Source organism: Mobula birostris, chromosome 4 (assembly GCF_030028105.1).
Source record: "Mobula birostris isolate sMobBir1 chromosome 4, sMobBir1.hap1, whole genome shotgun sequence".
Taxonomy (NCBI): Eukaryota; Metazoa; Chordata; class Chondrichthyes; order Myliobatiformes; family Myliobatidae; genus Mobula; species Mobula birostris.
In genome coordinates, this window is record NC_092373.1 from 14,058,644 (window position 1) to 14,085,343 (window position 26,700).

General features: G+C 43.2%; 1 protein-coding gene across 2 annotated transcripts in view; it reads right to left on the reverse strand.

Moving 5' to 3' along the window:
* The window catches only part of LOC140196168 (rho guanine nucleotide exchange factor 26-like), a 231,939-nt gene that overhangs the window by 100,139 nt on the left and 105,100 nt on the right, over positions 1-26,700 (reverse strand). For both annotated transcript variants that reach the window (XM_072254925.1, XM_072254926.1), the window contains exon 6: positions 8,371-8,531. In XM_072254925.1, the coding sequence (XP_072111026.1) occupies positions 8,371-8,531 (161 nt within the window). The remainder of the gene's footprint in view (positions 1-8,370; positions 8,532-26,700) is intronic.

The window sequence follows — 26,700 nt, forward strand, 5'->3', positions numbered from 1 at the left end:
GAAGGGGAGAAGCTGACAGGTTGAGTGTGGGTCTTCAGGCTCCAGCACGTCCTCAATGACAACAGGACACTAGTGTCTAGTTATTAAGAATTAGTTCATCTGATTAGTTTTGTTCTTTCTTCAATTTTATTTTCTCTTGATAATCTGCTGCTCTTTTCTTCCTCAAAGTACATATATGTAACCATATTCTCCCCTGAGATGTGTTCTCTTGCTGGCATTCAGAGTAAATAACAATAATAATAAATAAATAAATAACAAATATTGCGCATATGAGTTGCAGAGTCCTTGAAAGTGAGTCCATAGGCTGCAAAATCAGTTCAGTGTTGAGATGCATGAAGTTACACTCTTCAGTTCAAGAACATGATTGTTTAAGGATAACTGTTCCTGAGCCTGGTGGTGTGGGTCCTGAGGCTCCTGAACCTCCTGCGTGATAGCACCAGTGAGAAGAGAACATGCCCTGGTTGGTGGGCGGGTGGGGGGAGGTGTCCTTGATAATCGATGCTGCTTTCCTGTGTGAGTGCTCTTTGTAGATGTACGCTATATGATGCGAGGCAGTAAAGGTAACACAGACAACCTACAGCCACTGGGCGCATGTACTGATAGGAACCAAATCAAGAAGCCATTCAGCCCTTCAAGCCTGTCGCACCTTTCAACAGGAGCGTGGTTGACCCAACATTCCACTTTCCCATAAACCCTTCATTCCATATCTATCCATCTCCAAGAAGGCTTGTGCATCTGCCTCTCTGAGAAGTACTGTCTTTCCTAGAATGCTGAAGTAAATATTGGAGTGCAGGAGAATGAGGGGTGATCTTATAAAAAGACGAAGCATCATAGATAGGGTGAATGCAGTTAGAAACATAGAAACATAGAAAATAGGTGCAGGAGTAGGCCATTCGGCCCTTCGAGCCTGCACCGCCATTTATTATGATCATGGCTGATCATCCAACTCAGAACCCCGCCCCAGCCTTCCCTCCATACCCCCTGACCCCCGTAGCCACAAGGGCCATATCTAACTCCCTCTTAAATATAGCCAATGAACTGGCCTCAACTGTTTCCTGTGGCAGAGAATTCCACAGATTCACCACTCTCTGTGTGAAGAAGTTTTTCCTAATCTCGGTCCTAAAAGGCTTCCCCTCTATCCTCAAACTGTGACCCCTCGTTCTGGACTTCCCCAACATCGGGAACAATCTTCCTGCATCTAGCCTGTCCAATCCCTTTAGGATCTTATATGTTTCAATCAGATCCCCCCTCAATCTTCTAAATTCCAACGAGTACAAGCCCAGTTCATCCAGTCTTTCTTCATATGAAAGTCCTGCCATCCCAGGAATCAATCTGGTGAATCTTCTTTGTACTCCCTCTATGGCAAGGATGTCTTTCCTCAGATTAGGGGACCAAAACTGCACACAATACTCCAGGTGTGGTCTCACCAAGGCCTTGTACAACTGCAGTAGTACCTCCCTGCTCCTGTACTCGAATCCTCTCGCTATAAATGGCAGCATACCATTCGCCTTTTTCACCGCCTGCTGTACATGCATGCCCACTTTCAATGACTGGTGTATAATGACACCCAGGTCTCGTTGCACCTCCCCTTTTCCTAATCGGCCACCATTCAGATAATAATCTGTTTTCCTATTTTTGCCACCAAAGTGGATAACTTCACATTTATCCACATTAAATTGCATCTGCCATGAATTTGCCCACTCACCCAACCTATCCAAGTCACCCTGCATCCTCTTAGCATCCTCCTCACAGCTAACACTGCTACCCAGCTTCGTGTCATCCGCAAACTTGGAGATGCTGCATTTAATTCCCTCATCCAAGTCATTAATATATATTGTAAACAACTGGGGTCCCAGCACTGAGCCTTGCGGTACCCCACTAGTCACCGCCTGCCATTCTGAAAAGGTCCCGTTTATTCCCACTCTTTGCTCCTGTCTGCTAACCAACTTCTCCACCCACACCAATACCTTACCCCCAATACCGTGTGCTTTAAGTTTGCACACTAATCTCCTGTGTGGGACCTTGTCAAAAGCCTTCTGAAAATCCAAATATACCACATCCACTGGTTCTCCCCTATCCACTCTACTAGTTACATCCTCAAAAGATCCTATGAGATTCGTCAGACATGATTTTCCTTTCACAAATCCATGCTGACTTTGTCCGATCATTTCACTGCTTTCCTAATGTGCTGTTATCACATCCTTGATAACTGACTCCAGCAGTTTCCCCACCACCGACGTTAGGCTAACCGGTCTATAATTCCCCGGTTTCTCTCTCCCTCCTTTTTTAAAAAGTGGAGTTACATTAGCCACCCTCCAATCCTCAGGAACTAGTCCAGAATCTAACGAGTTTTGAAAAATTATCACTAATGCATCCACTATTTCTTGGGCTACTTCCTTAAGCACTCTAGGATGCAGACCATCTGGCCCTGGGGATTTATCTGCCTTCAATCCCTTCAATTTACCCAACACCACTTCCCTACTAACATGTATTTCGCTCAGTTCCTCCATCTCACTGGACCCTCTGTCCCCTACCATTTCTGGAAGATTATTTATGTCCTCCTTAGTGAAGACAGAACCAAAGTAATTATTCAATTGGTCTGCCATGTCCTTGCTCCCCATAATCAATTCAGTCTGTTTCCCAGGGTTGGGGTATAATACTTTACAGCACCATCAACCCGTGTTCAATTCCCAAACATGTCTCTTAAGTTTGTACGTTCTCCCCATGACCGTGTGGGCTTTCTCTGGGTGCTCCGGTTCCCTCCCAAAGTACAAAGACATGCGGGTCAGTAAGGGCTAGTAGACTAAGGGCAAGCTGTGTAGGCACCAGAAGCACAGTGACACTTTGAAATGACTGCAGCATATCCTCAGAATGCATTTGTTGTTGATGCAAAATGACGCATTTCACTCGATGTTCTGATGTACATGTGGCAAATAAAGTTAATCTTTATTTTTACCAAGATAAGGTTTAAGGTGAGAGGAGAGAGACAGGGACCGGAGGGGCAACGTTTTCACCCAGAGAGTGGTCAGCATATGGAACAAACTGCCAGGGGAAGTGGTTGAGGCAGACATGACAACATTTAAAAGATATTTGGACAGGCACAGGGATAGGAAAGGTTTAGAGCAGGTGTTCCGAACCTTTTTTATGCCATGGAGTCTGACCATTAACCAAGCGGTCTGTGAACCCCAGGTTGAGAACCCCTGGTTTCGAGGGATGTGGGCCAAACAAGGGCAAATGCCATCAGCTTATGTGGGGGTCTTAGTCAGCTTGGACTAACTGGGCTGAAGGACCTGTTTCTGTGCTGTATTGCTCTGGGAATTACTTATCCTCTAGGATAGCATAAAAACTATCTTGTGAAGCCAGTCACACAAAATGCCGGACGAAATCAACAGGTCAGGCAGCATCAAACCTTCCGAGCTCTCCAGGATTTTGTGTGTGCTACTCAAGATTTCCTGCAACTGCAGAGTCTCTTCTGTCCATCAGAACATGGAACAGTACAGCACAGGATCAAGCCCTTCGGCCCACAATGATGTGCTGAACCAATTAAATTAGTAATCAAAAAGCCAACTAAACTAACCTCTTCTGGCTTCACAATGTCCAAATCCTTCCATTTCCCTCATATTGAAGTGCCTATCTAAGCGTCTCTTCAAAGTCTAAGTCTCTAACGTATCTACTGTATGTCTACGACCACCTAATGTATCTAACATCTCTAACGTATCTACTGTATGTCTACAACCACCTAATGTATCTAACGTGTCTAACGTATCTACTGTATGTCTACTACCACCCCTGGCAGCATATTCCAGGAACCCACCACTCTCTGCGTAAGATACTCACCCTTACATCTCCTTTGAACTTAGCCCTCTCATCTCTGGTATTGGATAATTCATCACCATCCTTATCATTATGTGCCGTGTCGTATGACGTAGGCGATCATGATCTTTTGACCATGATTGTTCTGGGCAAATTCTTCTACAGAAGTGGTTTGACATTGCTTCTTCTGGACAGTGACCTCAGCCATTATAAATACTCTTCAGAGATTGTCTGCCTGGTGGCAGAGGTTGCATAACCAGGTCTTGTGAGATGCACCAGCTGCTCTTACGACCGTCCACCATCTGCTTCCATGAGTTCACATGATCCTGATCAGCGGGCTGAGCAGGTGCTACACCTTGGCCAAGGGTGACCTGCAGGGTAGAAGAGGGAAGGAGCGCCCTACACCTCCTTTGGTAAAGACCTATCTCCATCCCACCACACTAGACATTTCAACTCTGGTAATATTGTCTGTCTACTGTGTTGTCAAGCAAGCATCGGCCATCTGCCCTAGGATCTTTGTACAATTTTGTGTAAAGGTTGCTGTTAACTGACAATCCCTCTGACGGCCCTTGGGATATTCTGGCTGCTAATGAAAGGGGTAAATAAATTCTATTGTAAGCACGCTGATCTCCAGAACAAGCGTAATTGTTTTCTGCACAAAGCAATATGAAGGAACGTTCTGAAAAGAAGTTTTTAAAGATAAAGCAGAGAAGCTTCACTTGTGACATGTACATCGAAGCATATCGTGAAACCAGTCATTTGCATCAATGATGAGCCTAGTCCGAGATGTGCTGGTGGTCGTCCACAAGTGTGGCCACGCTTCCAGTGCCAATGTAGCATGCCCACAACTGACTAACTCATATGTCTTTTGGAATGTGGGAGGAAACCAGAGTACCTGGAGGAAATCCATGCAGTCACGGGTGAAACGTACAAACTCCTTACAGAGTGCAGTGGGAATTGAATGCTGGTCACACTAACTGCTTCACGACCATGCCGCCCAATTAAAATTAAGATACTCTTCATATGGATCGAGTCATACAGTCGTACAGCACTGCAGCACAGAAACAGGCTGATGGCCCATCTAGTTCATTCCAAACTATAGGTCCAATGGAAAATTGGAAGAGTCAACACATAAATAGCAGGACAAGCTCACATCCTGATGCAGATTCTTGGACTGAAACCTTGACCATCCCTTCACCTCCACGGATCCTGCATGACCTGCTGAGTTTTTCCAAAGCTTATTAACAGCAGCCTCCCCTCTTGTGGATTCTGTCTATACTTCTCACTGCCTCAGTAAAACAGCCTGAAGAATCAAATACCCAACCCACCCTGGAATTCCCTCTTTTCCCCCCTTTCATCAGGCAGAAGGTACAAAACCTTTAAGCAAGCACCATAAGACCATAAGATATAGGAGCAGAATTAGGCCATTTGGCCTCTCGAGTCTGCTCCGTCATTTCATCATGGCTGATCCAGTTCCCTCTCAATACCATTCTCCTGCCTTCTCCCCATAACCCTTCATGCCCTGACTAATCAAGAACCTATCAACCTCTGCCTTAAATATACCCAATGACTTGGCTCCACAGCCACCTGTGGCAAAGAATTTCACAGAGTCAACACCCTCTGCTTAAAGAAATTCCCCTCATCTCCATTCTAGATGGACGTCTCACAATTCTGAGGCTGTGTCCTCTGGTCTTAGGTTCCCCCACTATAGGAAACATCCTCTCCACATCCATTCTATAGAGGCCTTTCAACATTAGATAGGTTTCAATGAGATCCTCCCAACAGTCTCATGGACAGCTGTCAAAAGACTATTAAATAGATCTCTCATAATAGAAACATAGAAAATAGGTGCAGGAGTAGGCCATTCGGCCCTTCGAGCCTGCACCGCCATTCAGTATGATCATGGCTGATCATCCAACTCAGAACCCTGTACCAGCCTTCTCTCCATTTCCCCTGATCCCTTTAGCCACAAGGGCCATATCTAACTCCCTCTTAAATATAGCCAATGAACTGGCCTCAACTGTTTCCTGTGGCAGAGAATTCCACAGATTCACCACTCTCTGTGTGAAGAAGTTTTTCCTCATCTTGGTCCTAAAAAGCTTCCCCTTTATTCTTAAACTGTGACTCCTCGTTCTGGACTTCCCCAACATAGGGAACAATCTTCCTACATCTAGCCTGTCCAATCCCTTTAGAATTTTATACGTTTCAATAAGATCCCCCCTCAATCTTCTAAATTCCAACGAGTATAAGCCTAGTCGATCCAGTCTTTCATCATATGAAAGTCCTGCCATCCCAGGAATCAAGCTGGTGAACCTTCTTTGTACTCCCTTTATGGCAAGGATGTCTTTCCTCAGATTAGGGGACCAAAACTGCACACAATACTCCAATAATCCAGTAATCTCATAATCTATGTTATTATGATCTGGCACCTTATTGTTTACCTGAACTGCACTTTCTATAGCTGTTACACTTTATACAGTTTTATATTGCTCTACCTCAATGCACCGTGTAATGGTCTGATCTGTTTGAACAGTATGCAAGAGAAACTGTTCACCACATCTCAGTACATGTGACACCAATAAATCATTTCCAGTCTTGTTCCAGATTCCAGCAAATGCAGCTTGGCAAATCTCCAAGAAATAGAAGGACACCCATAAGTTGTTAGCACTATCTTTTTAACAGCAATTTTGTTTCATGGACACTCCATAAACTCTTGAATGGATCTCTTCTCTGCACTCTGCTCAGTAACTGTAATATTACACTCAGTGGCCACCTTACGAGCTACACCTGTACACCAAATCAGCCAATCATGTGGCAGCAACTCAATTCATAAACTCATGGTCAAGAGGCTTTATTGTTGGTCAGACCAATCATCAAAATGGGGAAGAAATGAGATCTAAGTGACTTTGACTGTGGAGTGATTGTTGGTGCCAGATGGGGTGGTTTGAGTAGCTCAGAAACTGCTGATAGGATTTTCATGCATACATTCTCTAGAGTTTACAGAGAATGGTGCAAAAAAAATGAAAAAAAAACATCCAGTGAGTGACAGTTTTCTGGGTGAAAACGCCTTGTTAATGACGGAGGTCAGAGGAGAATGGCCAGACTGGTTCAAGCTGACAGGAAGGTGACAGTAACTCAAATAACCACACGTTACAACAGTGGTGTGCAGAAGAGTACCTGGAAGTGGATGGGCTACAGTTGCAGAAGACCACAAACGTATACTCCTGTACCTAATAAAGTGGCCATTAATTGTATATTCCATACATTTTGTCTTAGGAGCTTGACGAGATTTACTATGTCATCAAAGACTCTTACAAATCACTATAGTTGTGGTTCTGACTGGTTGCACCATAACCTGCTCCAATGCCCAGAGAATCACAAGAGTTCACAACAGGCTGTAGACTCAGCCAGTTCTGTCATGGGGACAACCCTCCCCACCATCGAGGAGATCTTCAAAAGGCAGAGCCTCAAGAAGCAGCACCCAGCACTAAGGACCCTCACAATTTGGAACATGCGGTCTTCTCATCACAGTACAGAAGAGGTACAGGAGCCCGAAGACACACACTAAGTGATTCAGAAACAGCTTCTCTCCCGCTGCCATCAAATGTCTGAATGGTCCATGGAAGTTATTTCTTTACTTGCACTTTAATCTTTCTAAATTACAGTAATTTCATACCTTCGCTCTGTACTGCTGCCAAGAACAGAGATAAGGAGGAATCTCTTTAGCCAGAGGAGGAAGTACAGGAGACATTCACAGGAATGATCCAGGGAATTAAATGGTTAAGTAATGAGAAGTGTTTGATGACTCTGGGCCTTTGGAGGACTTTAGAAGAATGAATGGAGATCTCATTGAAACCCATCGAATATTGAATGGCCTAGACAGAGTGGATATAGAGAAGATATTTCCTATAGTGGGGGAATCTAGGACCAGAGGGCACAGCCTCAGTGTAGGGGGACATCCATTTGGAACAGAGATGAGGTGGAATTTCTTTAGCCAGAGGGTGATGAGTCTGTGGAATTTATTCCCACAGATATCTATGGAGGCCAAGTCACTGTGTATATTTAAAGCGGAGGCTGATAAATTCTTGATTAGATAGGGCATAAAAGATTACAGGGAGAAGGCAGGAGAATGAGATTCAGAGGGATAATTACTTAGCCATGATGGACTAGTGGAGCAGATTCGATGGACTGAATAGCATAAATCTGCTCCCCTGTCTTATGGTCTTAAAAGAACAAATTTCATACCATGTAAGACAGTGATAATAAATCTGTTTCTGATTCTATTGCTCTACCTTTTGTGCCACTCTGACGTACTTATGTTTTCAACTGATCCCTATGGGTGGCCTGCAGAACTCATCTTTTCACTATATCTCGCCACATGACCACAATAAACCAATTACTGACATTGACCCAGTTTTACCACAAATGTTTCCACCCAGTGCAGTTCAACAGGGATTGCAACATCAGTTACACAGATGTACATCAGAAGACAACCTCCTCGAGGGTGTCAGCGAACAGAAGCCACTGAGAAAGGGGACTATGGAAAGTGCCACTCACTTGCTGCTGGACTTGTGCACGTCGACGATGTTGGAAAACAGGTGGTGCCTCTCGGTCTTGGTCATGGTTAAGTTCAGTGCTTCTGAATTCTTAAACATCCGGATCAGGATCTCCAGGCTCAGCATGTAGGAGTGCTCCGATGATATCACTTCAAAAATAGCCTGTGGATAAAGAGAGGGTGCCCAGTTCAGAGGGAGGAAGTGAGGAAACAGAGGAGGACATTCAGTCCCGTGAGTATGTTCTGCTGCCCAATGAGATGGTGTCTGCGGCCCGACTCCTTTCCACATAAACTATTACAAAGCTTGTGTAACAAAAGTCAATATACATCATCCATTTCTGCTGATACTGCTCTCCAGTATTCGCTCCCTGGAAATAAACTGGATTACCTTTGTCTGCAACTGACTCAGCATGAGATGAGGAACTGCTGAGGGCTTATTTTACAGAGACATGGCTCCAGAACAACAGCCCACGCCCCATCAACCTTCAGGCCAGGCCACTCAGGGACTTGTGATATTAATTGGTGACTATATGTGCTATCATAATTATATGTGCTGTGTGTGAATGTAGGTGCTGTGTTTTCCACACTGGCCCCAGAGGAACAATGTTTCATTTAGCTGTATGCATGACAATCAACTTGAATTTGAATTCAGTTAATAGAACAGTACAGGCACTTTAGCCCACAATGCTGGGCCAACCTTTAACCCACTCCAAGTTCAATCTATCTCTTCCCTTCCAAATACTGTAGACCTCCTTTTTTCATCTATGTGTTTAAGAATCTATTAAATGTTCCTAATGTATCTGTCTCTACCACTACACACAGCAGTGTGTTCCACACACCCACCTCTCTCTGTGTAAAATACCTACCTCTGACATACTCCCTAATCATCTCTCCAATCAGCTTCAAATTATGCCCACTTGTATGCCCCGGGAAAAAAGGTGCTGATTGTCCACTTGATCTATGCCTCTTATCATCTTGGACATCTCTCTCAAGTCACCTCTCATCCTCCTTTGCTCCAAAGAGAAAAGCCCCAGCTCGCTCACCATATCCTCATAAACCATGCTCTCTAATTCAGACATCATCCTGGCAAATCTACCCTAATGTTGATGAGTAAACAGTGGGAGATTATTTTGGCAGCTTGTGGGCTGCCACCAGCACATCGATTGGAATGTGTTGGTTGTCGATGACACATTTCACTGTATATTTCGACGCTATGCTGTACACTACTGTGCAACAGTCTTAGGCACATGTATAGGTTGAACTTTCACTAATCCGACTACCTGTAATCCGGTTCCTTCGACAATCTGGCACTGATTATGCTTAACGTGATCCTTCTGTACTTCCATATTTTCACTAATCCGGCACTCCTCAGGTCCCAGTGGTGCCGGATTAGTGAATGTCGACCTGTAGTATGACTAAAACGTTTGCAGAGTACTGTTTTTGTCAATGTGGAGTAGAGAGCGTGGTTTATGAGGATATTGCGAGCGATCTGGGGCTTTTCTCTTTGGAGCAAAGGAAGATGAGAGGTGACTTGAGAGAGATGTCCAAGATGGTAAGAGGCATAGATCAAATGGACACTCAGCACCAGGGCATACAAGTGGGCATAACTTTAAGCTGACTGGAGGAATGATTAGGGAGCATGGCAGAGAAAGGTGTTTTACACAGAGAGAGGTGGGTGCGTGGCTGTGTTGTAATTCAGGCAGGAGGAAAGGATGTTGGGAGTGGTGAGGGTGGGGTGCCGCAGGGGGGTTTGGGACAGGTGGCAGAGATGGGGTGCCAGAGGCAGGGGCATGGTGCAGATACAGATACACCCAGCCCTGAGACAGCAGGCAAGGTCAATTGGTTTATAGGTCATTACATAATGTCTCTTTGTTGCATCCCAATCCCTCCCCTCTCCATTCCCCCTTTCCCAACCATGATTTCCCTCTCCCTGCCCCAACTCTCAGTCCACAGTAGAGTCCCATATCAGAATCAGGTTTATCATCACTCACATATGTCATGAAATTTGTTTTTTTTTTGCAGCAGCAACAGTGCAATGCAATTCATAAAATTACTACAATATTGTGGAAAAGTCTTGGGCACCCTAGCTATACATGTGTCTAAGACTTTTGTACAGTACTATATATGTGACAAATAAAGCCAATCGTTATGTATTAAGCATCAGTGATTGAAGACACTTTGAGCATTCTCCCATTGTCAGTGTCCAGAAGTATCTCTCTCAACTTCAGTCCCAGCTCCAATTTTTCACCATAACTGACCTCGTAATGACCTGCACTCTGTCTACCTGCACTGCATTCTGTAGTTGTTAAAACCTTTTTTTCTGCTATGTTCTACCTCAATGTCTGTTCATCTTATCTGTATGAACGCATGGGGGATCTTCTTCACTCTGAGGGTGGTGAGAGTGGGGAACGAGTTGCCAGCGCAAGTGGTGGATGCAGGTTCCATTTCAACATTTAAGAGACGCTTGGATTTGGACATTGATGGGAGAGGTGTGAAGGGCTATGATCCAAGTGAAGGTCGATTTGACCAGGGAGATTAATGGTTTGGTACAGGCTAGATGGGCTGAAGGGCCTGTTTCTGTGCTGTAGTGTTCTATGATTCTATAACAGTATGCAAGACGCTTTCTACTGTATCTCGGCACATGAGACAATAATAAACCAATTCCAATTCTCCTTCTTCTAGGCTCACTAACCAAATGGAACTGAACACAAAGAGAAATAATTCCCCTTTAATATGTGACAACTATAAACCTGCTTGGATTCCAGTTTAACAACTAGTCCACTGACCAGAATCAATTCCCTTAAGATAATGATGAGAATTTGCACCAGAACATTGATCACAGTCAGACAATTGGCAGCACCAAGTAAATCCTTGAATGATAACTTTTGAGTAGAGGCATTTACCAGCCCAGGGGATTCTCAGGTTATACATGGAAATTCAACTTTATGCAAATTCTCTCATACATTTCTAAACATTTTTCAACTTTGTAATAATAATAATGTATGAATGAATATGAAACACACACATATCTAGCTATCAACAAACAAAGAAAATAGCTCATTGTGTGATGAAGGGAAAACTTTGACAGAATTTACTTCAAGGCGTAAGAAAATCTGCCAAACAGAGCTCAGTAGCAAAAATATAACAAAGGCAATAAACAATTTTGCTACACCATTATTAACATATTTTTAGCATAATATCTTGGTCTGAAACTAGTGTGGAAAATTTACAAAGAAATATAAGAACTGAAATAACAAATTTTAGAAAGCACCTTATGCATTCGAACATACTTAAATTAACACTACCTAGGACAGGAGGAGGAAGAGGAATAACAGACATCAAAAGATTACACAATAGTCAGATAAAACTTGAGGATATATTTTCATCAACAAAACAGGATTCAGCACTCCATACAAACGTATACAATTCTGAGAAGTATAGACCACTAAACTTAAATGAAAGCACAACCCAGAGAAAGGAATAAATTACCACAATTGAAGAAAAAGTTAACCAATAGAAGAGCATGAACCTCCTTGGAAGACATCCCCATGATCTGAGCAGACTAGATATTGACAAGGAAGCGTCGAACCCCTGGGCTCAGAGTTGGAAACCTCTTCCCAGAAACAGCAGGATTCCTTGTGGCAATACAGGACCCGGTGGTTAACACAAAAAAATTTATCAAAAATACATAATAAAAGACCAACAAATTCGAGATGATAAGTGCGGAAAATGCCAAGAGAAACCAGAAGCAATCCAACACATTACAGGATCCTGCAGCAGTTTAACTCAATCTGATTATAATCAAGTGGTAAACTTCATTCACCAAAATCTTGCTTTAAAATACAAACACATAAAAGAAACCATACCTTAATCTAGATATAAGCCTAATCCAGTTTTAGAGTCAGAGTCCTACAAATTATATTATAACTGATCCATTATTGCAGATAGGACAACCCATGATAACTGTCTGGATATAATAATACAGGATAAACAAACAAGAACAACGAACTTAATAGATACAGCCATTTCAAAAACACATAGCTTACAGAAGTCAATAAGTGAAAACACCAGAAATTTGCAGAATTAAAATAGACTATGGAACATAAACAGGGTATACATTGTCCCGACAGTAACGTCTAAAACTGGTGTCATCCCACAGTCAGTACACAATAGCATTAAAGAATCAGACCTACACAGTTAAATTTTCAGAAGGCCACAATACTAAACACTACTAGAATCATCGGAAAGTTCAGAGCGATTGAGAAATGAGTGTGTTTGGCTATGCCCATACCTTAGGTTTTACCAACATGACTGAGAAAAAATAAAAGTAATAGTAGTACGAAAGGTTTCCTAGTAATCATAAATGACTAGAAACAGAACAATTAGATTAGTTTCATAGCACGTTGAACATTACAGCTCAGTACAGACATCTCGGCCCATGATGTTATGACGACCTTTTAACCTACTCCACGATCAATTTAACCCATCCCACCTACATAGTCAAGAGCCCTCCATTTTTCTCTTATCTATGTGCCTATCTCTTAAGTGTCCCTAATGTTTCAGCCTCCACCACCTTCCATTCTCTGTGTGAAAACCTACATCTGACATATTCCCAAAACATTCCTACAATTATCTCAAAAAATCCTCTGGTATTAGTCATTTCCACCCTGGGAAAAATGAGCTGGTTGTCCAGTTTGAAATCAACCGTTCTTGCTAGATCCCAATCCCACCCTTCTTTATCTATTACCTCAGTCACTGCACTGTAAACACTTTAAACCACTTTTTATAATGCTATTTACACTGTAACTACATGCTGGTTTTATGTAGTTATGCACATTTTATTCCACATCTGCAGTTTAACCTCTGTTTATTTTTTTATATAATTGTTGAAGGATGTCTTTTTGTTGCCTGTCACGACACTGCACCACAGCAAATTTCTAATACATGTCAGCACTTCTGACCAATAAAGATAAACCTTCATCCTTGAGTAATAGGGTGATTTTTCAATTAAGGTGTTTGGAGTCATAGTGTCATACATCATACATACAGGCCAATCTGACCGTGCCAATCTAAGATGGTTCCATTTGTCTTTCCTATCTATGTATCCATCCAAACACCTTTTAAATGTTTTTAATGTACCTACCTCAATCACTTCCTTGGGTAAGTTGCCCCTCAGGTTCATATTAATCTCTCCCCTCTCATCTAAACACTGTGCCCATGATTCTCTGACCCTGGGGAACAGATGCTCGCGCCCTATCTACGGCCCTCATGATTTTACATCCATCAATAAGACCACCTCTCATTCTCCTACACTCTAAGGAATAAAGTCCCAGCCTGCTCAACGTCTCTCCACAACTCAGTCCCTCAGTCATCCTCTTAAATCTTTTCTGCTTAATGGCATCTTTGCGATCACAGGTTAAATGTCAACGGCTAGTCCTGGGGTTGATACTGAAGATCAAAGAGCAAAGGTTGGTTGGAAGTCCAGAATTAGAGGCCGATAGCCTACGTCTACATGCCTGAATTCCACTGGAAAGTCAGAAGCCCATTATCTGTGAATCCACAAGACTGCTGGAGGTCGGAGGGGCTGGAGACCCAGAGGCCTGATTTGGGCTTGGCGGACTGTCTGTGAATGAGTGGGTGTTCAAAAGGGGCTTGTTTTTGCTGCTGTTGTTTTTTTTTTTGCCGCTTGTGTTACGTGTTGTTCTGCTGAACATTGTGGGCATGCTAGGTTGGCGCCAGAATATGTGGCAACACTTGCGGTCTGTCCCCAGCACATCCTTAGGTTGTGCCAGTTGTTAACGCAAATTATCCATTTGACTGCATGCTTCGATGTACATGTGACAAGTAAATAAATCTGAACCTAAATCACAACTGAACACTATTCCAAGCTCAGCTTTACCAGCGCCTTGTACAAATGCAACACGGTAGCGTGTTGTTGGCATAACTTTATAATTCGGTACAAGAGGTACCTAATAATGTGGCCACTGAGTGTACAGTGAAATTGTCCCAATTTCATTCAGCATTAGGCTTTCTGGTGGTTTTCCATACATGATTATAAAATCACTGGTTAAGTATATAAATAGTGTAAATTACGGGCATCTCTTTTTAATAACGAGTTCATAAAAGCCATCTAGATTCTTCTCACCTGGCTGCTGGGAGCAGGGTAGTTGCAGAAGTAGTGTGAGATTGAAAGCACTTCTGGGGTTTTTCCCTTTAATAATTGTAGTCTAAATAAAGGTGAATTTGATCCTTGGTTCAGAACCATAAACCATTCTATCCAAAGAAAGCCGTGGCCAACAGGAAGACAATTCTGCTTTGATGAATGGTTTCCATCACAAAATTATAACAAAATGTCAATGTGAATTATAGGGTTCTTATTATTCATAGATGGCTGCTGCAAGAAAAACTTCTTCATCATAAAGAAGGCGCACCAACAGCAATACTTTATTAGAAGTTTGGTGGAGATTTAGTATGTCACCGAAGGCGCTAGCAAATTTCTACAGCCGTACCGCAAAGAGCATTCTGACTGGCGTCATCGCTGCCTGTCCTGGAGGTGCCAATGCCGCGGAGGGTCGTAAGCTCAGTCAGCTCCATCTTGGACACAAACCTCCCCAACATCGAGGATATCTTCAAAAGATGCTACCTCTAGAAAGCTACATCCACCATTAAGGACTTTCACTACACACATGCCCTCTACTCATTACTACCAACAAGGAGGAGGTAGAGGAGCCTGAAGACCTACACTCAATGTTTTAGGAATAGGTTCTAATCCTCAGCCAGAGTTCTCAATGGTCCATGATCCTATGACTCTCAGTATTTTGCTCTCCTTATGCTCTAGTTATTCATCTTTTATATATATTTTATCGTGAATTGTAGTATGATTTGATGCCTTGCACTGTACTGCTGCCACAAAACAACAAATTTCATTACATAAGCCAGTGACAGTAAACCTGATTCTGATTCCTATTTTCAATTCCAGCATCCATTATCAGGGACCCCCCCCCCCCACCACCACACAGGACATGCTCTCTTCTCACTGCTGCCATCCGGACGAAGGTGCAGAAGTCTACTTCTCACACCACCAGGTTCAGGAATGGTTATTACCCCTCAGCTATCAGGCTCCTGAACCAAAGGGGATAACAACTTTACATACCCCATCATTGAAATGTTCCCACAACCTATGGACTCACTTTCAAGAACTCTTCATCTCATGTTCTCAATATTTATTGCTTATTTATTTATTATTATTAATTGGGTTTTTGTTTTGCATTTGCACAGTTTGCTGTCTTTTGCACAATGGTTGAATGCTGAAGTTGCTACTGCCATCAGGAAGAAGGTAAAGTCTTTCATTAATTCTATTATAGTTATTATTCTATTTTGGATTTATTGAGTATGCCCACAAGAAAATAAATCCTAGGGTTGTACATGGTGACATATATGTACTTTGATGATAAATTGGGCTTGTTTTATTGTTTTGTTGTTGTCTTGTTGCTATTTTTGTTGTTTGTGTTATTCTGCTGAACACTATGGGTAAGCTATGTTGACACCAGAATTTGTGATGATACTTGCCAAATGGCCACAGCACATCCTACGGTTGTGTTGGCTGTGAATGCATTTCACTGTATGTGCCAATGTACATGTGAAATATATATGATTCTGAACATGAATCTGAATCTGACAGATTCCTTACTGCTGTCGGGAATGACTTTCGGGTGTCAGGATGTGAGTCCTTTCTGTAGATACCTAATCACAGAGTGATTGGGTCATCTGGTACAAAACCAGGCTCTTTGGCCACTGAATCCGCAATACATCAAGCACACATTTACAGAGCGAAATGATCTAGAGTCAGGGAGTCAGGGTGCCATACAGCACAGAAATATAGCACAGTACAGCACAATTCAGGCTCTCTGAACTATCATATTATGCCAACCCTTAAACCAACCCCAAGATCAATCTAACACTTCCTTCCCACGTAGTCCTCCATTTTTCATTCCTGTGCCTATCTAAATATCTCTTAAATATCCCTAATGTATCTGCCTCTACTACCATGCATTCACCACTCTCTGTGTAAAAAACTACTTCTGACATCCCCCCCATACTTTCCTCCAATCACCTTAAAAGTATCTTGTTTTGCATTGAAAAAGTCTCTGGCTGTCCACTCTTTCTCTTCCTCTTATTATCTTGTGCACCTCTATCATGCCACATCTCATCCTCCTTCGTTTCAAAGGGAAAAGCCCCAGCTCGCTCATCTTTTCCTCATAAGACATGCTTTTTATTCCAGGCAGCACCTTGGTAAATCTCCTCTGCACCCTCTCTTAAGGCTTCTATATTCTTCTTATAATGAGGCAACCAGAACTCCAAGTGTGGTCTAACCAGGGTTCTACAGAGCTTCAAAAAAACAAAGCCACTTTGTCCCACTGTGTCTATGCCAACCTCCATGCACCAATCTACACTAATCCCATTTCATTCTCTCCTTCTACCGCTCAGCTGCGTTTCTTTGAGATGTGGGGGGGCCAACCCACATGGTCACCAGAGAGCGTGCAAACTCCACATGGGTAGGACTTGTGGTAATAGAATCGAAACCTAGCCTCTGGAATTGAGTGGAAAATACTCTACTGCACAATGTCTAAATTTTCAAGGATGGGCTTGAATGATACAAGCTTAAGAACCACCCTTACTAGGAATCCTTCAATCATGGGAAATAATCCAACTTCTCATCCCAAGTGGATAGGTGTTTGAACGAGTTAAGCGAAAGGGTAGTACTTTTGTACACAGATCCATTCAGAGGGAGGGAGGGAGGGAGGTAGGGGTGTGTGTGTGTGTGTGTGTGTGTGTGTGTGTGTGTGTGTGTGTGTATGTATATATATGCGTGCAGCCCCATATCTCCAAGGACTTCACAGACCCCTTCCTGTTTAATCTCTTGTTGGCAGTCATGGTCTTTCCATGACCATGATTATTCTTTACAAATTTTTCTACAGAAGTGGTTTGCCATTATCTTGTTCTGGGCAGTGTCTTCACAAGATGGATGACCCCAGTCATCATCGATACTCTTCAGAGATTGTCTGCCTGGCATCAGTGGTTGCATAACCAGAACTTGTGATAGGCATCAGCTGCTCATATAACCATCTACCATCTGCCCTCATGGCTTCACGTGACCCTGATCCAGGAGTGGTGGGGGTGGGGGGGGGGGTTAAGTAGGTGTCCAAGATTGACTGCAGGCTAGTGGAGGGAAGGAGTACCTTACACCTCATTTGGTAAAGACGCATCTCCAACCTGCCACCCTGTAATCTCAAACAAAAGAAAATCTGAAGATGCTGGAAATCTGAGCAACACACACAAAATGCTGGAGGAAGTCAGCAAGCCAGTCAGCAACTAGGAAAAGAGTACAGATGACATTTCAGGCTGAAACCCTTTGGCAGGACTGTACTCTTTCCCTAGATGCTGTCTGGCCTGCTGATTTCCTCCACCATTTTGTATGTGTAACCCTGTAATCTCAGGTAGCTACACAATAACTGTCCCTCAGAAAGTTGGATACCAACTGTCTGGGGGTCATGTAACTAGTTTACATGAGAGAATCTTGTTCATTATTTCAATTAATCAGACAAATTACTCCATCGATTCTACACTGCTGCCCACAGAATTGAGAAAGAGCTATCTATCAATCTTTTCCACATCTAGACTGGGTGAGAATAACCTACATAGCCTCTAAACTACAACAGTCCATGGCTGGACAACCCTGGAGCAACACTTACAACATGTTGGAGGAACTCAGCAGGTTGGGCAGCATCTATGGAAAGGAATGAAGAGTTGATGTTTCAGGCTGAGACCCTTCATCAGGGTGGAAAGAAAGGGGAAGTAGGTGGCGGAAGGGAAGGGGTGATAGGTGAAGCCAGCTGAGGGGGAAGGTAGATGGTTGGGGGAGGGAGAATGAATTGAGAAGCTGGGAGATTTTAGGTGGAAAAGCTAAAGGGGAAAAAAGTAAACACAAGAAGGAAATTGTTAGGAGAGGAGAATGGACCATGGGAGAAAAGGAAGGAGGAGGGGCACCAGAATGAGATGTTAGGCAGGTGAGGAGAAAAGAGGAAAGAGGGGAGCCAGAATGGGGCATGGAAGAACTGAGGTAGAAGAGGGGGAAGAGGTAGAAATTACCAGGAATTAGAGAAATCAATGTTCATGCCATCAAGTTGGAGGCTAACCAGATGGAATATGAGGTGTTGCTCCTCCCACCTGACAATGACATCTAAGGATGGGAATGGGGATTGGAATTAAAATAGCTGGCCACCGGGAAATCCTGCGGACGGAGCGAAGGTGCTCAACAAAGCAGTCCCCCAATCTACAATGGGTGTCACCAAGGTAGAGAAGGATGCACAGGGAGCTTCCAGATAGAGGAAATTTGAATTGCTTTGTCTGGAGTGTCAGAGTCTGAGCCGAGATCTTTTAAAACGTTTTATAAGATTATGAGAGGCATAGGTAGAGAGTCAGACTCTTTATCTCTGGGTAGAAATATCCAGTACTAGAGGACATGCATTTAAGGTGAGGGGGAAATTTAAAGGAAATGTGCAAGGTAAGTTATTTTTAAAAGAGAGAGTGGATGGTTGCTTGAAATGGCTGATGGGAAGAGGTATAATAGTGGCATTTAAGAGACTGTATACAAACACACATATACAGCATATTACTTCAATGTCAACTTCTCAGCCTGAGACCACAAAAAACAGCAGAAAGCTGTGTGGACACAGCTCGGCATATTGCGAGAACCAGTCATCCCTCCATGGAGTCTTTGTGTCTCTTGGTAAGGCAACCAACATAGTCAAAGATCTCACCCACTCCAGCTATCCTCTCTCTCCCACACCCCCCATCATGCAGAAGATACAAAAGCCTGAAAGCATGTACCACCAGGCTCGAGGACAGCTTCTGCCCCACAGTTATTGAATTAATAATGGTTCTTAGTACAGTAAGAATGGACTCCTGACCTCACAATCTATCTTTTATGGCCTTGCACCGCACTTTCTCTGTAACTGACATATAACACTTTATTCTACATTCTTTTATTGCTCTTTGTCTACACCACCTCAGTTCTCTGATGCAATGTATGGATGGCATGCAAGACAAAGTTTTTCACACACAAAATGCTGGAGGAATTCAGCAGGTCAGGCAGCACCTATGGAGATGAATAAATAGTCAACATTTTGGTAAAGATGAACTCTTGATCTCTGAACTTACTTTGTTTTAACTATTTCTCCTTATTTATCACCTCTACCTCTCCTACCTATTACCACTCCCACCCAGCCACCATCCCCCTCACCTGGCTTCACCCATCACCTGTCAGCTTGTACCCCTTCCCCTGCCCCTTCCTTTCTAGTCGTGATGAAGCGTCTCACCCCAAAATGTCGGCTTCTTATTCCTCCCCATAGATGCTACCTCACCTGCTGAGTTCCTCCAATATTTGTGAGAGTTACTTTGGATTTCCAGCATCTGCAGAATCTCTTGTGATTTAAGTTTTTCACTTAACCTTGGTCCATGGGACAATAACAAATGAGCTTACATGAATATTCAGGAAGCGGAGGATCGTAGGTCACACACCAAGGCACAGAATATTTAGTTTGATTTGGCATCGTGTTCAGCAGAGGTTTCACGGGCTGAAGGGTCTGTTCCTGTGCTGTACTATTCCATGGTCTACCTGTCCACAGACCCAGCACAGAGGATAAAGTAACAATTGAGAAAGCTGGATATCAGAGACTCAAAGTTATGTGTTTTGTCTTGAGCACGGTACAATCAGCGCATAGCATGTCTGCAATTCTGAATGCCAAAAAGGTTACTTCCATAAAGAAATCTATCTAATCTACATTTGAGTAAGTCAACTGTAATTGCATCCAGCCTCTCCCACACAAAGCTGCTCCTTGGCTTGGCTGCTTGCTCAACGAAATATTGTTTCCACAAGTTGGTTATGAAGGTACTTCTCCTCCAGGGCGGGCTGCTTCCTCTGCATGTACTGCACAGGGCGATGCAATAGACAATAGACAATTGGTGCAGCAGTAGGCCATTCGGCCCTTCGGGCCAGCACCGCCATTCACTGTGATCATGGCTGATCATCCACAATCAGTACCCCGTTCCTGCCTTCTCCCCATATCCCTTGACTCCGCTATTTTTAAGAGTTCTATCTAACTCTTTCTTGAAAGCATCCAGAGAATTGGCCTCCACTGCCTTCTGGGGCAGAGCATTCCACAGATCCACAACTCTTCCTCATCTCTGTTCTAAATAGCCTACCCCTTATTCTTAAACTGTGGCCTCTAGTTCTGGGCTCCCCCAACATCGGGAACATGTTTCCTGCCTCTAGTGTATCCAATCCCTTAATAATCTTGTCACGTCTGACACTGAACAGGGCTTTCAGGTTTGAAACATGGCAGCTGTTTCGCCCCTCTGCTTTCCTTCTGTAGATATGGATGGAACGGTGAGTGGAGGATAGAGCACTATACGCAGGGCCAGCAATCACCAATCGGGGTTCAATTCCCACCGCTGCCTGTAAGGAGTTTGTATGTTTTCCCTGCGGCTGCATGGGTTTCCTCCAACATTTCATGTTTGATGACTCTGGGCCTGTACTCACAAGGGGGGAGCCTCACTGAAACCTATCGACTATTGATAGGTCTAGGTATAGTGGACATGGAAAGGAGTTTTCCAATAATGGGGGAGTCTACACCCAGAAGGCACAGCCTCAGAATACAGAGATGAGGAGGTATTTCTTCAGACAGAGGGTAGTGAATCTGTGGAATTCATTGCCACAGATGGCTGTGGAGGCCAAGTCATTGGGTCTACTTAAAGCAAGGGTTGATAGGATCTTGATTAGTAAGGGTGTCAATGGTTACAGGGAGAAGGCGGGAGATTGGGGTTGATTAGCTCAATAAATCAGCCATGATGGAATGGCAGAGCAGACTCAATGGGCCGAATGCCTAATTCTTCTGCTGTATCTTATGGACGTATGGGTTAAGGTTAGGGTGTGTAAGTTGTGCGTGTGGTATGGACATATGAGTTAAGGTTAGGGTTTGTAAGTGTAGGTATGGTATGGACATATGGGTTTAGGTTAGGGTTTGTAAATGTGGGTATGGTATGGACGTATGGGTTTAGGTTAGGGTTTGTAAGTGTGAGTATGGTATGGACGTATGGGTTTAGGTTAGGGTTTGTAAATGTGGGTGTGGTACGGACATATGGGTTTAGGTTAGGGTTTGTAAGTTGTGGGCATGGTATGGACATATGGGTTTAGGTTAGGGTTTGTAAGTGTGAGTATGGTATGGACGTATGGGTTTAGGTTAGGGTTTGTCAGTGTGGGTATGGTATGGACGTATGGGTTTAGGTTAGGGTTTGTAAGTGTGGGTATGGTATGGACGTACAGGTTTAGGTTAGGGTTTGTAAGTGTGGGTATGGTATGGACGTATGGGTTTAGGTTAGGGTTTGTAAGTGTGGGTATGGTATGGACGTATGGGTTTAGGTTAGGGTTTGTAAGTGTGGGTATGGTATGGACGTATGGGTTTAGGTTAGGGTTTGTAAGTGTGGGTATGGTATGGACGTATGGGTTTAGGTTAGGGTTTGTAAGTGTGGATATGGTATGGACGTATGGGTTTAGGTTAGGGTTTGTAAGTGTGGGTATGGTATGGACGTATGGGTTTAGGTTAGGGTTTGTAAGTGTGAGTATGGTATGTTGATGTCAGAAGCACTGCAACACTTGCAGGCTTTCCCCAGCACATCCTCAGACTACAATGCTCGTCAACGGATTTCACAATATGTTTTGATGTACATAGGACAAATAAAGCTAATCTTTAATCCTTAACCATATGTTGGGAACCCATGTAAGACTAAAAAGAGCTGGAGAAACTCAGCCAACTGACCTATCTCGCTCCTGTACGCCTCCTTGACACCATCTGAAATGCTGCAAACAATAGTGTCCTCCACAAATTTATAGATGGTGCTCGAGCTGCGGCCAGCCACAAAATTGTGGGTGCAGAGAGAGTAGACGTTACTTCCGACTTGTAGTATGTAGTCTCCCAGTGGGGAAGTCAAGGATCCAGTTGTAGAGGGACGTACAGAAGCCCTGGCTTTGGAGCTTTTTTTATTAGAACTGTGGGCATGATTGTGTTGAACACTGAGCTGTAGTCAAAACAACAGCAGCCTTAAGCAAATATTACTGTTGTGCAGGTGATCCAGCACTGAGCGGAGGCCAGTCAGGTTACATCTGCTATAAACCTATTGTGGCAAAAGGCAAATTGCAGTGAGTCTAGGTCCTTGTTTAGACAAAAGCCGATTCCAGCCAACCTACAGAGCCCTACCGGGTACACCATCAGGGCCCGACTCCTTGCAAGGGTTCACCCTCTTGAAAGGTGTTCTGATGTCGGCCGAGACAGAGATCACAGGGTCATCAGATGACACAGGGGTTCGTACATGTGTAGTTTGATTCTCCCTTTCAAAGTGTGTATAAAAGGCACTCAGCTCATCTGGGAGTGAACCATCACAGCCATTCATCACGTTAGGTTTCACTTTGTAAAAATTAATGGCCTGTAGACTCTGCCACAGCTGACAGGTATCCAATCCTTCTCTAACTTCAATTGGAATTGTTGTTTCACTCTTAAAATAGCCTTCCATAGGTCGTACCTGGACTTCTTGTCTTGTTCTGGATCACTAGTCTTGAATGCCACAGCAGGCTACAAATCTCCTGGGTAATTCATGGCTTCTGGTTTGGGTATGTCCAGTACGTCCCTCATCCACATAGGTCATGATGAAGTCGGCAACAATAGTGGCATATTTATTCAGATTCAAAGATGAACCTCTGAATATTATCCAGTCTACCAATTCAAAGCAGTCCTCTGATGTTCCTCCGCTTCTCCTGGTCTTCACCACTGGTGCTGCTGTCTTTAGACTCTGCCTAAAAGTCCAGCCAGGTGATTATACTTTCCAAAGTGTGGGCGGAGGATGGTTGATGGTTGATGGTTGTGTAACAGAGGTCAAGTGAGTTGGCTCCTTTGTTTCCACAGGTGATAAGTTGTTCATAGACTCTTTCAAGCTGGCCTGGTTGAAATCTCCCACAATGACAGGGAAGGTATTAGGGCGTGCTACAAGTACTCTCCGCAGCTCCTGCCAAAAATAAATGACTCGTGAACCACACTGTCCATCACCAAAACTCTCCCCGCCCTGCTCTCTCAAGAACATTCTCCTGATACCACCATCCTGATTGGCTGACACAACATTCCTAAGTGGAACAGCAGAGCCGAAAGCAAAACATTCTACCAGCAGGACGCACTGCTTTTGCAGAAAACAGCTGAATTGAAATACCTGCAGCAGAGCAATATAAATCTTAGCCAGGGCATTACATAATTTATAAATACTCACTGTAATTCAGTTTTCTTTTATGTGTTGCATTGTACTGCTGCCGCAAAAACAACAATTTACATGACATTACAGAATGAGTTGCAACTTGAAAGGTGGACAAAATCAAAAAGGGTGAACTGAAGGTATTACGTTCAAATGCACACAGTATAGGGAAAAAGTTAGATGAACTTGTAGCACGTTTTGTGACTGGTGACTACAGAGCTTTGCTCCTCTAGTGCCTACCTGACGTTGGCCTGAGGTGGAATGTACACCACTACCAGAATGATGGTGGAAAACTCCCTTGCATTTAGATGACATTTGACCACTTTCTGTTCCAGGTCAGGTGAGCAGGATTGAGACAGAATGCCATGTTTATGCAGCATGATGAATCAATCACAAAGCATACTCACCTTTAAGGATAGAGCTGTGCTGTCTTTGTGGAGAATGGACTGTAGTGGTGCATCCGAATTTGCTGGTGTGAGCCATATTTCCATAAAGCAGAGTACACAGCAGTCCCTGATGTCCTTCTGGTACAGAAATCTTGCTCTGAGGTCTTCAATTTTACATTCTAGAAACTGTACATTCACCAGTAGGATAGTTGGGAGTGGAAGTCTAAGGTATGTGACGTCCCCACTTCCACTTTCTTAAAGGGGAACTTCACTTGTGGTCCAAGTCTGTCATCCGAGGTTCATTGATTTTGAGTATTGATAGATTTTTAAAATATCTTAAAGTGACATTGCTTACTGAAGTACCTATGGTTGCGAAGGTGGATTTCATCTGTTATAGACCTAAATAAAAATCTTAAACATCTGGAAGTGATTTTAAACATCTTAAAGTGATGCTGCTTACTGAAGTACCTATGGTTGTGATTGTGGATTTCATCTGTTGTAGTCCTAAATGGCAATGTGCAGTATGATGACTCCCATCGGAGCTGCATGCAGAGTTGGCACTTCATGGCACCATTTTACCGGGCGATAAACCATCTTACTGGGATAAGCTTGTCCCACATACTGTTTCTGCACAGCTCATTACATAGTGCATTGAGCTAGAATAAGGTCAAACATAACCATGCAGAATAAAGTGCAAGAAATACCGAAAAAGCGCAGTGCAGGTAAACAATAAAATCACTATCATAGAAACATAGAAAACCCACAGCACAATACAGGCCCTTCGGCCCACAATGCTGTGCCGAACATGTACTCAATGAGATAGAACTAGCTTTTGAACTGGGGGGGATAAGTTTACTTGCCACCCCTCCAACCACTGAGCTGTTCCCACAGCCTATGGACTCACTTTCAAGGTCTCATGTTGTCGACATTTATTATTTTTTTATGCATTATGACTATTTCTTTGCTCTTTTCAATTCATACAGTTTGGTGTCTTTTGCACATTGGTTGTTTGTTGGATGCGGTCTTTCATTGATTCTATTATGGTTCTTGGATTTATTCAGTATGCCTGCAACAGAATGAACCTCAGGATAGTATATGGTTACATACATGTACCTTGATGATAAACTCACTTTGAACTTTGTGAGGCCAGAGTCCATCTTGGCATAACCAATGTGTAGTCTGATATAAAGTTCAAAGTACATTCAAAGAATATGTATTATCAAAGTATGCTTACCTCTTACAGCAGCCAAAAAATAAAGAAACCCAATAGAACCCAGTAAAAAAAAGACCATCAAACACTAAGTGTGCAGAAAAAAGACAAACTATGCAAACAAAAAAAAATAAACAATTAACATTCAGAACTGAAGTTCATGGAAGTGAGTGCTCAGCCATGAAGCTAGTCACAGCCGATCTAGGAGCCCGTTGGTTACAGGTCACAGCCTCAATTCAGCACAGAGAAGAGTCAATCTGATGCTTCAAAATGTTCTCAGACTCGGGACTTGCCGGTTTGATTCGGCCCATACCCGACCTTTCCAATTCGGTCCGGCGCTTAACTAAGTCAAACCTCGGCTTGTTCCTTGCTCTTGGTCTCGGGCCTCACTGCTTTGACTCTGCCTTGCTTCAGTTTTGCCTCTTTGAATCAGCTCCAAGTCCGCTCCAGCAACCAAACATTGGCTCGTTCCCCATTCTTGGGCGCTGCCACTGAAAAGCAGCATCTATCACCAAGGACCCCTACCATGCAAGTCATGCTCTCTTGTCGCTGCTGCCACAAGGAAGGAGACACAGAAGCTTCAAGACCCACACCACCAGGGTCAGGAACCCTCAATCCTTTGGCTCTTGAACCAGAGAGGCTAACTTCACCAACAATGAAATGATTCCACAACATATGGACTCTATAACTCATGTTCTTGATATTTATTGCTTTTTTATTTATTATCATTATTACATTTTTTTCTTTATTGTATTTGCACAGAATGTTGTCATTTGCACATTGGTTATTTGTCTGTCTTTGTTGTGTCCTGTTTTTCAATGATTCTATTGTGTTATTTACTATGAATGCCCACAAGAAAATGAATCTCATGGTTGTATAGGGTGACATATATATACTTTGATAATAAATTTACTTTGAACTTTGATCCCTTCATTGGAGAAAGATGTTTCTTCTAAAATTCCTCAGAGGATCTCCTGGTGAACATCTGAAGTTAACAAGCACTTCCAGTCTGCCCATCACATCTCCTCAGTAAACACTAAAGCAAAATAACAAATTGCTAATATAAGGTGGGGGGGGCATAATTTTAAGGTAATTAGAGGAAAGTATAGCGGGGGATGTCAAAGGTAGGTCTTTTTTACACAGAGTAAGGAGTGCTGGTAGATGCAGATACATTAGGAGAATTTAGATAAGCACGTGGTTGAAAGAATAATGGAGGACTATGTGGGAGGGAAGGGTGAGATTGATCTTACAGTGGGTGAAAACGTCGGCACACCATTGTGGATCAAAGGGCCTGAACTGGGCTGTAATGCTCAATGGTCTAGGTTCTACAATATGTTCTATTCCTGTTGTACAAAGTACATTTATTATCCGAAGTATGTATA